Genomic DNA, 17,248 nt, shown 5'->3' with positions numbered 1-17,248 from the left:
TTTAGACATCCAAAATAGTCTCCAGGATAGATGAATACTTAGATGTACCAGAAATGAATATAGCCTAAAATTTTATATTATTCATACTTTGACTAAAGAATATCTTTTTTGCAAATTTTATTTGCAAACAACAATTTATGACTCATTCTTTATTATAATTTTCACCTCTGTATATTATGTAAATTCAGATCATTATCATCTAATATCATGCTTACTATTATGCTCTATGAATTGATTTTTTCTAATATTTCATTTTATATTCCATCTAGCAAACGGCCCCCAGATCAAGGTTCTTAACAGACCACTTTCATAATCATAATGTTAGAACAGGAAATTATCTTTCTAATCACCTAATATCATTTCTTTTTATGTATGTTAGATAATTTAATGCCTTATAAAAATCCTAAATATCACAAGTCCAAAACATAATTCATGATTTTTCCCACAATATTCCCCAAAAGCTACCTTTCTTCATCATTCTCCTATTTCCATTGAAAATACTACCATAGATTACCATAGCTCCAAGAAAGCAGAGAGCAAATTGGATAAAATGCTAGGCGTGGAGGCAGGAAGACTTAGCTGCCTAAGTTCAAGTGGCCCCAGACACTTAATATTTGAGCAAGTCATTCAGTTTCTTCATATGTACAAAGAGCTGGAAAAAAAATATGGCAAACCATTCCACTATCTTTGCTAAGAAAACTCCAAAAGGAGTCATGAAAAATCAAACATAATTTTTAAAATGATTGACTGTAGTTCCTTTTCTAGAAGTTTATTATTTTGGAGCAATACTTAATACTTTATTCTTTTTTAGCCTTCATAGACAATTGGCAAGTGTTGGGCAATCCTATCTCCACAGCATTTTTTTTTTTTTGATTTGTCACTTCTCTACTCAATCTGCCCCTATCCTAGTTCAGGTTACCAAATGGTATCCCCAGTTAAATTCTCTTCTCTCTAAAATCTACCTTTCACACAACTATTAAACTGGTGTTTATCAAGCCTTCTGGCCTTGTCACAACCCTGCTCAAAAATCTCTAAAAGTTTACTATTATTGAATGCAGAATAAAATTTAAATTATCCTTTAAGTTCTTTCATAAGCTGGCTCTACACTACCTATCCAGGATTATTACATATTACTTCTATTTCTCTAGACTTTGTACAAACTTGTCTCCCACTTTCTCCTTACCTCTACTTTTTAAAAATATCTTGCTTCCTTAAAAGATCTGCTTAAATACCACTTTCTCTATGAGGTCTTTCCTGATAGTCCCCAGCAATAAATATACTACTTTGCAAATTACTTGGTATCTACTTTGTATATATTTTGTATTTAGTTAAATACAAGGTTATAGTATATAAATGTTACTCATAATAATAATAAAGTTGATAATGCTGATTAATAAGAATAATAATTAGAGGCCATTTTTGAACTTAGGAAGATGAATCTTCCTGACTCCAGACATAGCATTATATCTACTGTGCTGCCTAGCTCCCCTGAATTGTCCATTGCCAATAAAACAAGTCAAAATTCTTTAACTTATCATTCAAAGCCCTCTATATTGTGGTCTTAACATACTTTTATAAATATACTTTCCATTATTCAACAAGTTCCTCAAATAAATATTGGTTTGTTGTTTTGCTACTTATTTAAACTTAAGAAAATGGAGCAAATGTTAATAACATGGATTACATTTTAAACTATATTTTGCATATGCCTCCCATGCACCAAGATCTAGTTTTTAAACAATTACCAACAAACTTCAGTATATAAATAAATATAAAACTTTTGCAAAGTAGATATGATGTAAGACACCTGCAACTATACAAGTGATTCAGTTCAGTCAGATGAATAAATATAAAAAATAAATAGGAATTGATTTCTAGGAATTATGGGGAACATAGAAAAATGGGGGGGAACAGAAAAGGCCTCTTACAGGATATATCACTTGAAAAGAACTAGAAATTCCAAGATGTAGATTTGAGAGTTGAGGAGGGAAAACATTCAAAAAAATTGGGAATACTTTATGAAAAGTCACAGAAGAAAGAGAGGGAATGTTCTTTCCATGGAACATTAAGTAAGCTACTTTGGCTGGAATGCAGAGTGTATGAAGAGAATAATGTGAAATCAATCCTAAAAGATACATTTCAGACTTTGTGAAGGATCTGAACATTTGCTGGTTATATTATAGTGATGATGCCTTTACTACATGGGCTACACTAGGTGATCGGTGAGGTCCCTTGCAACTTTAAAACCTTGTGATTATGTTTCGTTAGATTTCAAATTACAATACTATAAAGAAAATTGGAAATCTCTAAAGCCTCCTCATTAGGAAAATAGTTTGGTTGGACCTGTGTTATTAATTTGGAATTATCAATTTAAAGGCTATCTGGAAGATGCATTGGAAAAGAGATTAATTAAACATCATTGTAATTTCCCAAGAAGTGCCTATTTTCTCCTATATACTGCTTTTTTACTAACTATATATATATATATATATATATATATATATATATATATATATATATATAATCAAGTATCTCCCATCTTTAAGCCTTTCACTTGACCCTACTATACATACGTAGAGACTATTTTCCTCCTTTACATCTAAACTCAAAGAAAAAGCCAAATATCACGTATTTCATAATCAAACAGGATGATAGCCCAGAGTTCTAAGACTAAATCCCTGGAGAAATACAGTGAATATGTCCTGAATGCATTATTTTTATTTGCTAATTTGTCCAGAAAGTTTTCTATAGCATATTTGTTAAAAGCTTTGCAAAAAAACTGATAAAAAGTCAGAAATAAAGTATTACACCAACCAATAAATATTTATTAAGCATCTACTATGTGTTAGGCATTGTGCTAAGATCAAGCATTAAGTATGTTATACACTTCATGTAATATCAAATAAATTCTCAGCATTTTATAAAAACATGTGAAAAATGTTTAGTTTCATATAAGTTTTTTTCTATAAATTGCCCCAAAATGATGATGTCATAAGATCTCTCTGTATATTTTTATTTTTGATTGCATCTGTGATTTTTTCAAAAGACTTCAGATTTATTTTATAATCAATTCATCATTTATTTATTTTATGCATTCTTTTTTTTTTACATTTCAAATTCTAAATCCTTTCCCTCACTTGTGTCCTTCCCCCAACCATTGGGAACACATGATTGATTATCCATGTAAAATCATGTAAACTTTATTTCCCATATTAGTAATAATTCAAATGTTAGCAATGCTTCAAAAAAGCAAGAAAAATAAAGTGAAAAATTATACTTCAATTTTTATTCAGAGTTCATTATTTCCTATTCTAGATAGAATTTTTCATAATAAATCTTTCAGAATTTCAGAATTGGATCACTGTACTAATCAGAGTAAGCTAAGGCTTTCACAGTTGATCATTGTTTGTTACAAATACAGTAAAGTTTACAATGATCTCCTAATTTTATTAGGGTCATTATACATCAATTCAAATAATTCTTCCACATTTTTTCTAAAACTATTCTGTTTGTCATTTCTTTTAGCACAATATTATTCCATTATAATCATATACCAAAATTTGCTCAGACATTCCTCAATTGATGGGCATCATCTCAATTTCCAATTCTTTATCATCACTAAATTAGCTACTATAAATATTTTTGTACCTTTCCCTTTTTATTTTATTTCTTTGGAGTGGAGACCTAGCAGTAATTTTGCTGGATCAAAGGGTATTTTATAGTTTTATAGTCCGTCCTTTGATGACAGTCCCAAAGTATTATCCGGAATGATTGTATCAATTCATAACTCCTTGACAGTGAATTTTTTCATTATTTTTTCACATTCCTTCCAGCATTTGTCATAATCCTTTTTTTTCATACTAACCAAGCAATAAGCGTGAAGTGGTAACTCAGAATTAATTTGTATTTCTCTAATCAATAATTATTTAGAGTATTTTTATCTGACATGATCATTTTGGTTTCTTCTTTTTAAAACTACCTATTAATATCCTTTCACCATTTATCAACTGAAGAATGGTTCTTATATTTATAAATTTAGCTCAGTTCCTTTACCTCAGTATTTCTGAAAAATGAGATGTTTATTAAAAAAACTTGCTGTACATTTTTCCCTCAATTTCCTGCTTTCCATCAAATTTTGTACATGTGAATTTTGTGTCTTTAAGAATTGGATGCTCTGCCATTTGACGCATAAATGTTTAGTATTGATATTACTTTACTGTCTAAGGTATCTTTTAGTAAAAATATATTTTCCCTGATTATCTCTTTTAATTAAGTCTATTTAAAAACCTGGAAAGACTTATATGAACTGATACAAAGGGAAGCAAGTAGATTAAAAAGCAAGCAAGCACAATGCCCATAGTAACAATATTGTACCATGAACAACTGTGAATGACTTTAGCTATAGACAGGAATACAATAATCTAAGACAATCCCAAAAGACTCAGGATGAAAAATATTACCAGATTCTAGAGAAATAGCTAATGTCATCTGAATATAAACCAAAATATGTTTTCCTTTTCTTTCTTTCTTCTTACCTTCCTTCTTTTCTTCTTTTCTTCCTTCCTTTTGGGTTCATGTTTTCTTGTACATATGGAAATGTTTCATATTAATCTTTTATTAGCTCTCATACTCCAGAATTTTAGTTGACATATTATTTTGAAGTTATTTAGATAGAAATGTCAGAAGATTTTGTATGTGTTACTGGCTCTACTCTGTCATTTTGGCTCCACACCAATCTGTAATTTCTTAAGTGTAAGAAGTTCCCAAGAAGAAATTATTTTTACCCATATAGATCAAAATTATTTCAACTTTAGGGAGTTGCTGGGTCCTGAGATGTTAAGTGATTCGTCCAGATAAAACACCTGTATACATTAGTCATTAATTAATTTGAAAGATTAGGGTGAAATTATTGGTGAAGACAAGCAATTTCTAACACATTGATTATATATGGACTATCCTGGTATGTGCAAGGAAAAAAGAATTTATGCTTTCATTAACTTATGGATTATAATACTACAGATGTCATTTTCTTTCTTAAACTAATATTTTAAATATTTTTCTCCTCATTCAGTCATTAAGCTTTTCAATACACAAATACTTTAAAGAAATGCTATTTTAGAAAATCTTTCCTTTAGGGGATTATGTTAGAACTTGTAAAGCTCTGCAGGACTCTTCTAGGGATTATTTTTCTCCCTCAATATGTAAGTGCATTTTTAGGATCATTATTTTTAAATCTTAGTTCCTATTTGTGCCCACAAGTCACAATTTCACATTCAATTCACTGCTTGTGAATACAATTAACCACTACCTTCAAAATTACTAACATAATGAAGTTTGGAGACAAAAAAAGAAACTATAAGGAGGAACATATGCTTGGAAATTTTATTTTGTCCTGTTTATTATTAGTACAAGGAATTTTCTTAACTTTAACTTTACCTAACATTAAATCTGTGCCATCACAACTAAGTAAACACTTATTAAGCCCCTCTATAATGTGTGTGACACTGCTACACGTCTGCTACCATGTAGCTCCACTGTGCTGGAAATATAATACCACAGCAAATATATGCTCAATAAACTTTTTATTCACTTAGGTATGCTCATTCCTGTGTCCTGAGGCTTATTCAAACTCCTTTTCTGGTTCTCAGGGCTTTCCATGATCTGGCACACTTCTTACTTTTGTAGTTTGATTTTATATCACTCCTCCTTTCCTTTATACCAAACTAATGACTTCCTAATACTTCAAATCCAATTTACGTATCATCTCCAAGCCAACAAATATTTATTAACTATCCACGCAACATTCCCTGTTCCCAATCAGTAATAAGAATGGGAGAAGGGGAGGAATAAAGATTGATATAGTACCTATTCTATACCAGTCACTATACTAAGTACTTTACAAATATTCTTATTTAAACCCCGCAACAATTCTGAGAAACAAGTAATGCGACTTTAAGGAATTGAGGCAAACAGGTTAAGTGACTTCCCCAGGATCACATGGCTAGGAAGTGAGCAAGACTAGATGTGAAGTCATATTTTCCTTGATTTTAGGCCTAATACTATCCACTGCACAACCTAATTGGTAGTGGCATCCCTCCCCCCACTACCTAGGATCTCATATAACACTCTGTTCGTCTTTTTCTTAGGGACTTCTCAGGCTTTATTTTGGATTGCTTATGTCATCTCTTTCAAGACTGCCAAGGTAAATCCTCTACGGAAGACTTAAAGAAATATGTGGACAAAGTATTATGCAGGAAAAAGGTATGGATGGGTGAGAATTGGAAGAAGTACTCATACTAATGAAATCATAGATCGACTGAGGGACTGAAAAATAATTATATATTTTTCATACCACCTAAAGTTTGAATCTAGGATCTTACTCAGCATATTCAAGGGCTTAATAAATGTTTACTAAATTGACTTTTGATGTAACTTTCTCCTCTGATAGGTAGAAAATTAAATATTTTATGACTTCTATTTTATGACTGTTCTCTCTTTGATTTTACAATCTTTGATTTTATTTTTTTCAGTTAAAATGTATATTTTGGAAGTTTTGGGTTTTTTTTAAATAATATGCAATGTTTCATTTACTATGAAGTGTTGAACCAGAGGCAAGAACATGAATTTAAATTGTTGATTCAGATTGTATGGAAAAAATGAAATGTAACATGAAAAAATAAACCATCTGAATTCATGAATGATAAAGAACTACTATATAAAGCTGATTCAGCAAATACACACACATACGCTCCCGCACGCGCACACACACACACATAGAATGACAGAAGTTCTAAAAGGTAAGGCAAAATTTAAGGGCTCAACATCCCATAATGTGAAAATTATATGGAACATCAATGATATTGTGTTACAATGTAATGCTGTCGTTTAAAAATATATGTATTCATTGAATAATATTCCAAAAACATATATAAAAACAAGTTGTCTTCCAAACATATAGCTCTACAATCTATTTTTATGGCTTTTGAGAACAATGGTTTTTCCTTATCACGTTTTATTATAAATCTCAACACTTCTAATGGATACTGCAGGGGTTTTCTCTCCCTGATTAGCATAATCTTATTTCTCCACATCCTACAATATGTCTTCTGTCCCCAGAACTTTACTGAACCAGCTCCTTCCAAAGTAACTGTGTCCAATGCTTAGCACAGTGCCTCACACAGAGGAGATAATTAATAAATATTTACAGACTGATTGACTGATCTGCTGACATCTAAATACAACAGCTATTTTTTTCTTTCTCCTGCTTTCATCTACTTTGAATGATCTCCAGTATCAGACATGGTAGATAATTAATACCTTTGAATTTCTATGTCCTCTTATCTCTTGAAAGAGGATGCCTAGTATAGTGTAGAAGCAGGAGATGCTGAATTAGGAGACCTGGGTTTGAGTCTTAGCTTTCATTTTCTGGGACCATGGGCAAATCACATTTTCTTGCCAAATCTCAGATTGTTCATTTAAAAATGGAAGTAATAATGTCTGAGTTTCCTAGTTTCCTATGCTAGAGATAAGTTAGTTGTTGTTTTTCATTCTTGAAGAAGACCAAAATGATTTCACTATGTGAGTCAAATTAGAAAACTTCAAAAATCTTTAAGTAATATCTGAATGTGACATCCTTATTATTCTGGTAATTTACTGTTCCAATGTGGTATGGTAGAAAATGACTGGATCTACTATTTACTATAAGATGGGACATTGAGGACAATTAGCCCCTTTAATCCTCAGTTTCTCACTCACAGAACAAGAAGTATTCTTCAATTATCCCTTCCACCTTTAAATTCTATAAATCTGTATTCACCTGATTCTCTCTTCTTTTCTACTTTAGTCCCTATTATTTATTCATCTTTGATCTTATTTTGATCTTTAAATTGGTATATCCCAATGTTCTATCCTATTCTGTCCTCTCTTCTCTTTACATTCTCTTTACTGGCAAGTTACTCTCATAACTTCAATCATCTATAAATGACTCCCAATTCTCTATCTAAACCTAACTCCCAATTTCTTCTTATACCTGCAATCTCATCTTTTCAATATCTGCTGGCTATCTCAGCCTGCATGGCTTACTAGGATTTTAAATTCCATTTTATCCAAAACTGAACTGCTCATCTCTCCTGTTCTACATCCCCTTCTTCCAACTAGTCTGTATCTACACCACCATTCTGCATCCCACCACATAAGATTATAACCTCTAATTCATTTTTGACTCTTCCTTCTCCTCTTTCCAAATAAAGTGAGAAAACTTGTCATTTCTATTACTTCATGAGCCCTTCCCCATTGCTCCCTAGTTTAAAATATTATTTCTTCTCATTAGATTGTTCTGATAGACTCCTAATTGGTCTTACCTTCATTTTTTTCCTTTCTCTAATTCACCCTCCACAACACTGGCTAAGTTCTCTCTCTCTTTTCCATATATAGTTTTTGAGAAGGTATCTCTGTTCCTCAGAAATCTTTCTCTATCCCAACCAAATAAAGCAGAAATTCAAAAATTCTTATATTTAAACCTTATATCATATTGATCCAACTTTTTATTTCTGATTCTCTTATAGTTACCCCTTCTTATTCTCCTATAGTTACCCAAATTATTGCTTTGTTTGCTTATTTGTCTACAATTCATCCCCCACATTTCCAAAAGAATATGAGATCTTTGAGATAGGGACTATTTTTATTTTATTTGAGTAAAAACACTTAACCTTTCTTAACCTCAGTTTTCTCATCTGCAAAATGGAGATATTAATAGCACCTACTTTTCAGGGTTATTGGGAAGATCAAATGAGATAATGTATATAAAGCACTTTGCAAATTATAAAACTTATAAACATAAAATTTACATATAGGAAGTATTCACTAAATGCATTTTTAACTGAATTGGTTGTCTTAAAATCACATATTCTACATTACAACTAAACTAAGATGATCTCTATTTCTGATTCTTTCCCAGCCCTCTCCTCTCTCCGGATCTTTACTCAAGCCATTTCTTTGTGTTTGGAAGAGACATTTCTCCCACAGTCTCAATCTATTAATGTTTCTCTGTTTCCTTCAAGATCGATATTCTCCTTGATACTTTCTCTGATATCCCTTGATCTGTCATTTATGGAGGTAAAACTAATTTCACCTTCCTCAAATGCATCATTACACTTTGCTTGAATCTTTCTTTTCTCCTTATGTCTTCTTTTCCTGTATCTCAATTATTTATGTGTTTATCTCCCTTCCATTAGAATGTAAGTTCTGGAGAGAAGCACCTAGGTTATATTTGTCATTGTTTGCAAATGCTTCCCACACAGCTTTACACATCATGGGTATTTAATCAATGTTTATTGAATTAAAAATAGTGAACAAGTTTCAACTGAGTTATATACAGGCTACTGTTTGCCCTAGGACTTTCCTTGGCTTGAGGCAAGCCAGGTTTCTCATTTTATTGCCAGTATCCTTCTCATTCCAAAATGAATCAAAGTGCATCAATGTGCCCCAAAGAGGATGTTCAGAGGTACAAAATCAAAAGTCGGAACTTGGGAGAGGGATTTTAAATGAATTTGTACTTTGTTTCTCAAGTATCATGGTCATTAAACATTCATTTTGTTTGCTAAGATTTTTTATTATTTCAGCTCAATTTTGTCTTAATGAGTAAAAACATCATAAATGTAAAGATTTTCTTTAGCACATCTTCTTTATATATTCAAAATCAATTCTTTTTCTTTTCTTTTTTTTTTAAACTAACATCAAAGAAAGGCCTGGCTGTTTTAAAAATGGTACTTTTTCCACTACAGTTTTTTGTAATTTTCACTTTGAAATCATATACCTGGTGAAGTCTGTCTGATATCCTAAAATCACTGTCCCTAAAAGAATATAAATGGCATATTTAGTAAATTAAAACGAAGAGGAAAAGAGAAGTTTTATATCAATGACCATATAATTGGTAGGATTCTTGACAGAAATATAAGCCTAACTCTCTCTTCTCTGAAGCGTTAAGAAGAATTTTTACTTTAGATTTAATAAATTAGAGATTCAATGCTGAAATGGCTTTCTGAACACACAACAAAAAAATCCAAAACATTTTATGGCAAGTTGTGAATATTTAAATTAAGAACTACACATCAATTACATAGAAAATAAATAAACTTTGGTACACAGAAAATCAAAATTAAGTAACTTGCTCAAGATTATCTTGCTGATTAGGCACCCTAACTTCCAATCAAATTCTCTATCAACCTCCTCCTCCACACACATGCACCCCAACCCTTGCAATAGTTCACAGATTACAATTACAAGGTCAAAACAAGCATAATGTGAGAAATGATTACTAATATCCAATAATCTAGAGGGAATTTCAGAACTCTCCCCCCTTTTTAACATCCTTTAAAAGTTCAATCTCTTAAAGACCTTTACTGATAATGAGACTTAATTCATTCTTCTCAATCTTGGCTAATTCCCACCCATTTAACAAGGAATTTAAGCTAAGATGGGGAAGGCCATTGAATTCTATTCAAGCATGGATGGAGACAGATCCTTTTGTGTATAGAATCAACTTGTTCTGAGTATTGAGATAATTTCTCTCTCCAAGGGTGACATCATGGAACACCTACTTTTATGAAAAGTCTCTCACTGTCATGAGAAAAATAAAACCTTTTATTAATAACCTATTGATCTTGTTAATATGTCATTACCCAGAAACTATGTTTCTCAATTTTTTTTTACTCATCACATATCAAATTGTGACTATGTAATCAAAGGATGGTCTTTTAAAAAAAAAGTTGAGAGTTGATGACTTTTGCTTTTATTAATTGGGGTAACAATCTATTAAGCCAGAGCATTTGTTATTTAAATTTGCTACTTTGTGGGTATCACGAGTAGTGTAACTATCTCAAAAATATGAAGACAGAAATAATGCTACTCCCTAAAAGTATAAAATAAAAGGAATCTTCCTTGTAACTCTTTTTGAATTGTTAACTGTTCTCTTTTGCAGGAGAAAATTAACAATAAAAAAATCAATCTTTAGTGCCCTCTAGTGGCCTAATATAATAAGCAATAGCATAGAGAACATTATCCAATCACAAAAGTTCAACAGTTTTCTTGTTGATAAATTACAAAGAAAGAGCCAAAAAGCCTTCTGTAATTGAATTGAGCATAAAATTTCATACAGAAATTTATGAATGAGGATAATGATAGTATCTAGAGCATGATTTTTTCCCCAAAGAGCCTTTTATTCCATGGAAACATATTTACCTACTTTCTTTAATAAGCACAGACATATACAAAAGGTAGCATTAATTCAATTTCTCAAAATAGAACAAATAATATAAGTGTATTATTTCTAAAATTTAGTTATGCACACTATTGGATAAACTTTTTATGACTTTCTGGATGTTAAAAAATGAATTAAAACACTTAAAATACTCTATTTTTTTAATATTTCATTATTAAAGATCTGTAAGAGAACCTTAGAATCCATTAAGATGACAGTAAAAGATACTAAATGACATTTGAGTATCCATGCAGTATATGATCCAAGTCATTTTCAGAAATAAATCAAACTAAAATCGTACTACTTATGGTTAGCAGCCTTTTTTGAACCAAAATAAGCTGAACAATTGAAGTATTGATTTAAATTGTTTTCTAAAGATTATCAGAACTATGTCTTAAAAGTTTTAACAATATTTATTGCATTTTAAAATTGACCTAATTAAAAGAGATAAGGAAGGACACTATATCTTGCTAAAGGGTAGCATGGATAATGAAGCACTATCTATATTAAACATATATGCACCAAGTGGGGTAGCATCTAAATTCTTAAAAGAGAAACTAAGAGAGTTGCAAGAAGAAATAGACAGTAAAACTATAATAGTGGGAGATCTTAACCTTGCACTCTCAGAATTAGATAAATCAAACCAGAAAATAAATAAGAAAGAAGTTAAAGAGGTAAACAGAATACTAGAAAAGCTAGATATGATAGATCTCTGGAGAAAATGTAATGGAGACAGAAAGGAATACACTTTCTTTTCAGCAGTTCATGGAACCTATACAAAAATTGACCATATATTAGGACATAAAAACCTCAAACTCAAATGTAGTAAGGCAGAAATAGTAAATGCATCATTTTCAGACCACGATGCAATGAAAATTACATTCAACAAAAAAGCAGGGGGAAGTAGACCAAAAAATAATTGGAAACTAAATAATCTCATACTAAAGAATGATTGGGTAAAACAGCAAATCATAGACATAATTAATAACTTCACCCAAGAAAACGATAATAATGAGACATCATACCAAAATGTATGGGATGCAGCCAAAGCGGTAATAAGGGGAAATTTCATATCTCTAGAGGCCTATTTGTATAAAATAGAGAAAGAGAAGGTCAATGAATTGGGTTTGCAATTAAAAATGCTAGAAAAGGAACAAATTAAAAACCCCCAGTCAAACACTAAACTTGAAATTCTAAAAGTAAAAGGTGAGATCAATAAAATTGAAAGTAAAAAAACTATTGAATTGATTAATAAAACTAAGAGTTGGTTCTATGAAAAAACCAACAAAATAGACAAACCCTTAGTAAATCTGATTAAAAAAAGGAAAGAGGAAAATCAAATTGTTAGTCTTAAAAATGAAAAGGGAAAACTCACCACTAACGAAGAGGAAATTAGAGCAATAATTAGGAGTTACTTTGCCCAACTTTATGCCAATAAATTCGACAACTTAAATGAAATAGAAAAATACCTCCAAAAATACAGCTTGCCCAAACTAACAGAGGAAGAAGTAAATATCCTAAACAGTCCCATCTCAGAAAAAGAAATAGAACAAACTATCAATCAGCTCCCTAAGAAAAAATCCCCAGGACCAGATGGATTTACATGTGAATTCTACCAAACATTTAAAGAACAATTAACTCCAATGTTATATAAACTATTTGAAAAAATAGGGATTGAAGGAGTCCTACCAAACTCCTTTTATGACACAGATATGGTACTGATACCTAAACCAGGTAGGCTGAAAACAGAGAAAGAAAATTATAGACCAATCTCCCTAATGAATATTGATGCTAAAATCTTAAATAAAATATTAGCAAAAAGATTACAGAAAATTGTCACCAGGATAATACACTATGACCAAGTAGGATTTATACCAGGAATGCAGGGCTGGTTCAATATTAGGAAAACTATTAGCATAATTGACTATATCAATAACCAAACAAACAAAAACCACATGATCATCTCAATAGATGCAGAAAAAGCATTTGATAAAATCCAACATCCATTCCTAATAAAAACACTTGAGAGCATAGGAATAAATGGACTTTTCCTTAAAATAGTCAGGAGCATATATTTAAAACCATCAGTAAGCATCATATGCAATGGGGAAAAACTGGAACCTTTCCCAGTAAGATCTGGAGTGAAGCAAGGTTGCCCACTATCACCATTATTATTTAATATCGTATTAGAAACACTAGCCTCGGCAATAAGAATCGAGAAAGATATAAAAGGAATTAGAGTAGGCAATGAGGAAACCAAACTATCACTCTTTGCAGATGATATGATGGTATACCTAGAGAACCCCAGAGATTCTACCAAAAAGCTATTGGAAATAATTCATAATTTTAGCAAAGTAGCTGGCTACAAAATAAATCCCCATAAATCCTCAGCATTTTTATACATCACCAACAAAACCCAACAGCAAGAGATACAAAGAGAAATTCCATTCAGAATAACTGTTGATACCATAAAATATTTGGGAATCTATCTACCAAAGGAAAGTCAGGAATTATATGAGCAAAATTATAAAAAAGTCTCTACACAAATAAAGTCAGACTTAAATAATTGGAAAAATATTAAGTGCTCTTGGATTGGCCGAGCGAACATAATAAAGATGACAATACTCCCTAAACTAATCTATTTATTTAGTGCTATACCAATCAGACTTCCAAGAAAATATTTTATTGATCTAGAAAAAATAACAACAAAATTCATATGGAACAATAAAAAGTCGAGAATCTCGAGGGAACTAATGAAAAAAAAATCAAATGAAGGTGGCCTAGCTGTACCTGATCTAAAATTATATTATAAAGCAGCAGTCACCAAAACCATTTGGTATTGGCTAAGAAATAGATTAGTGGATCAGTGGAAAAGGCTAGGCTCACAAGACAGAATAGTCAATTATAGCAATCTAGTGTTTGACAAACCCAAAGCCCCTAACTTCTGGGAAAAGAATTCAATATTTGATAAAAACTGCTGGGATAATTGGAAATTAGTATGGCAGAAATTAGGCATGGACCCACACTTAACACCATATACCAAGATAAGATCAAAATGGGTCTATGACCTAGGCATAAAGAACGAGACTATAAATAAATTAGAGGAACATAGAATAGTTTATCTCTCAGACTTGTGGAGGAGAAAGAAATTTGTGACCAAAGATGAACTAGAGACCATTACTGATCACAGAATAGAAAATTTCGATTACATCAAATTAAAAAGCCTTTGTACAAATAAAACTAATGCAAACAAGATTAGAAGGGAAGCAACAAACTGGGAAAACATTTTCACAGTTAAAGGTTCTGATAAAGGCCTCATTTCCAAAATATATAGAGAACTGACTCAAATTTATAAGAAATCAAGCCATTCTCCAATTGATAAATGGTCAAAGGATATGAACAGACAATTTTCAGAGGATGAGATTGAAACTATTACCACTCATATGAAAGAGTGTTCCAAATCATTATTGATCAGAGAAATGCAAATTAAGACAACTCTGAGATACCACTACACACCTGTCAGATTGGCTAAGATGACAGGAAAAAATAATGATGAATGTTGGAGGGGATGCGGGAAAACTGGGACACTAATGCATTGTTGGTGGAGTTGTGAACGAATCCAACCATTCTGGAGAGCAATCTGGAATTATGCCCAAAAAATTATCAAAATGTGCATATCCTTTGATCCAGCAGTGTTTCTATTGGGCTTATATCCCAAAGAAATACTAAAGAAGGGAAAGGGACCTGTATGTGCCAAAATGTTTGTAGCAGCCCTGTTTGTAGTGGCTAGAAACTGGAAAATGAATGGATGCCCATCAATTGGAGAATGGCTGGGTAAATTGTGGTATATGAATGTTATGGAATATTATTGTTCTGTAAGAAATGACCAGCAGGATGAATACAGAGAGGCTTGGAGAGACCTTCATGAACTGATGCTAAGTGAAATGAGCAGAACCAGGAGATCATTATACACTTCGACAACGATATTGTATGAGGACATATTTTGATGGAAGTGGATTTCTTTGACAAAGAGACCTGAGTTTCAATTGATAAATGACGGACAAAAGCAGCTACACCCAAAGAAAGAACACTGGGAAACGAATGTGAACTATCTGCATTTTTGTTTTTCTTCCCGGATTATTTATACCTTCTGAATCCAATTCTCCCTACGCAACAAGAGAACTGTTCGGTTCTGCAAACATATATTGTATCTAGGATATACTGCAACATATCCAACATATAAAGGACTGCTTGCCATCTAGGGGAGGGGGTGGAGGGAGGGAGGGGAAAAAAATCGGAACAGAAATGAGTGTCAATATAATGTAATTATTAAATAAAAAAACTTTAAAAAAAAAAAACAATATTTATTGCATTTTAAAACTTTTATCACATTTTGATTTGCATAGAAATTATTTAATCTATGGATAAAAGAAAAACACAAAACAATAAATATTAGGAATGATATCTTTAATTCTAATTGAAGGAAAAATAAAAAAAATAAGTCACTTCACATAATATTAAGGTAAAAGAAACACAGAGAGCTGGGTAAAGACAATTTAAAAATAAAAGACAAGATACAACTAATCAATAAAAAAGTAAAGAATAAGCTGAGAATCAACTAAGGTAAAATCCAAATTGCTAAAATAGTGGCCATATGTAAATTGAATAAAAATAGAAATGAGAAAAATATAAAGATCCAGTTAATGAATCAATAGGATTATCTTAAAGCAAGGATTCTTAACTTTTTTTTTTGGTCACAGATGATTTGGCAGTGTGGTGAAGCTTAACAGTATTGTACTTACAGTCTAGGAAAAGTCAAATTTCAGTTAGAATTAGTGAAAATAAAGATTCATTTTTTTCCGTCCAAGTTCATAGCTTCCATGAAATGTGTCTACAGATTTCTGATCTCAAGTTAAAAAATTCTGTTCCAAAGGAACTACAAATTAACAAAAGACTAGGTAGGAAGTTTAAAATGGCTGAAAGATGTTTTTATAAGTTTTACATGAAGGAACAGATATTTCATATTTCACCTACTACCATGACATAAAAGTATAAAGGAAAATTAAGAAGGAAAAACAATTTTTTTCTTACACTTACATGGTATTTTAAAGTATGTAAAGCACTTTACTTATGTAATCTAAATTTCTAGTCTAGTCCAACAAGTTTTTATTATATGTCCGTTATGTATGTGGAAAATGACTATGGTAAGCACTGGAGATGTGAAGGCAGACTCTCCCAAAAAAAACAAAAACAAAAAAACCCATGGGGCTTTTATGTAAATGGATAATTTCTGGAGGTAAGAAAGAGTTCTAACAAGGATTTGGAAGGAAAAAGGAAAAAAAATTTTTTTCTTGCCAAAAGGCTTCAATTAGATTGAAGATTAACTTGATTGATTAAATGAATTTTTAAAAAAAATTTATCAAGGACTTACTGTATGCTAAGCTTCATGTTAAGCACTGAGGACACAAATGCAAAAGCAAATAAAAGGACTAATGTCTGAATGAGTAAAACAATGCACATGGATAGCACAAATGTAAGAGAAGGTAATTTTTCTAAAGAGCAAACTAAGGCTCTTAAAAAGTTAAATTGATTCTATTAAAAATGTATCAATAAAATTTCCAAATACATGTCATTTATACTTACAACTGGCACTGATCTCCTTTTATTCCTTTAGTTGTGCAGAAACATTTTCCTGTGTGCATATGACAAATATTTGCATGACCACTGCATGTGCAAGCTAGAGAGAGAGAGAGAGAGAGAGAGAGAGAGAGAGAGATGGATTTATCAAAAATATTTACATTGCAGAATATATAGTTATGATAATAATGTTTCAGTTATGTAAGAATAGACATAATCTATAGCATTATGGTCAAAAATAACTAATACTCAAAAATTACATATTAATTCAAGGCTATTATTAAATAGCCTTACCTATTTTGGAACTGCTATAGTCTTAGTTAATATTTAAGTTATTCTACTAGTTGTATATTT

General features: G+C 31.4%; 1 protein-coding gene across 1 annotated transcript in view; it reads right to left on the bottom strand.

Annotated features, from left to right (window-relative positions):
• ATRNL1 (attractin like 1) overlaps positions 1–17,248 on the bottom strand; it is a 1,270,304-nt gene that overhangs the window by 931,627 nt on the left and 321,429 nt on the right. The window contains exon 20 of the mRNA XM_051981495.1: positions 16,901–16,994. Within this exon, the coding sequence (XP_051837455.1) occupies positions 16,901–16,994 (94 nt within the window). The remainder of the gene's footprint in view (positions 1–16,900; positions 16,995–17,248) is intronic.

The sequence above is a fragment of the Antechinus flavipes genome, chromosome 2 (genome assembly GCF_016432865.1).
Source record: "Antechinus flavipes isolate AdamAnt ecotype Samford, QLD, Australia chromosome 2, AdamAnt_v2, whole genome shotgun sequence".
In the NCBI taxonomy this organism is placed as follows: domain Eukaryota; kingdom Metazoa; phylum Chordata; class Mammalia; order Dasyuromorphia; family Dasyuridae; genus Antechinus; species Antechinus flavipes.
Note: the sequence above shows the minus strand (reverse complement) of the source record. Positions and strands in the feature narration are given on the sequence as shown.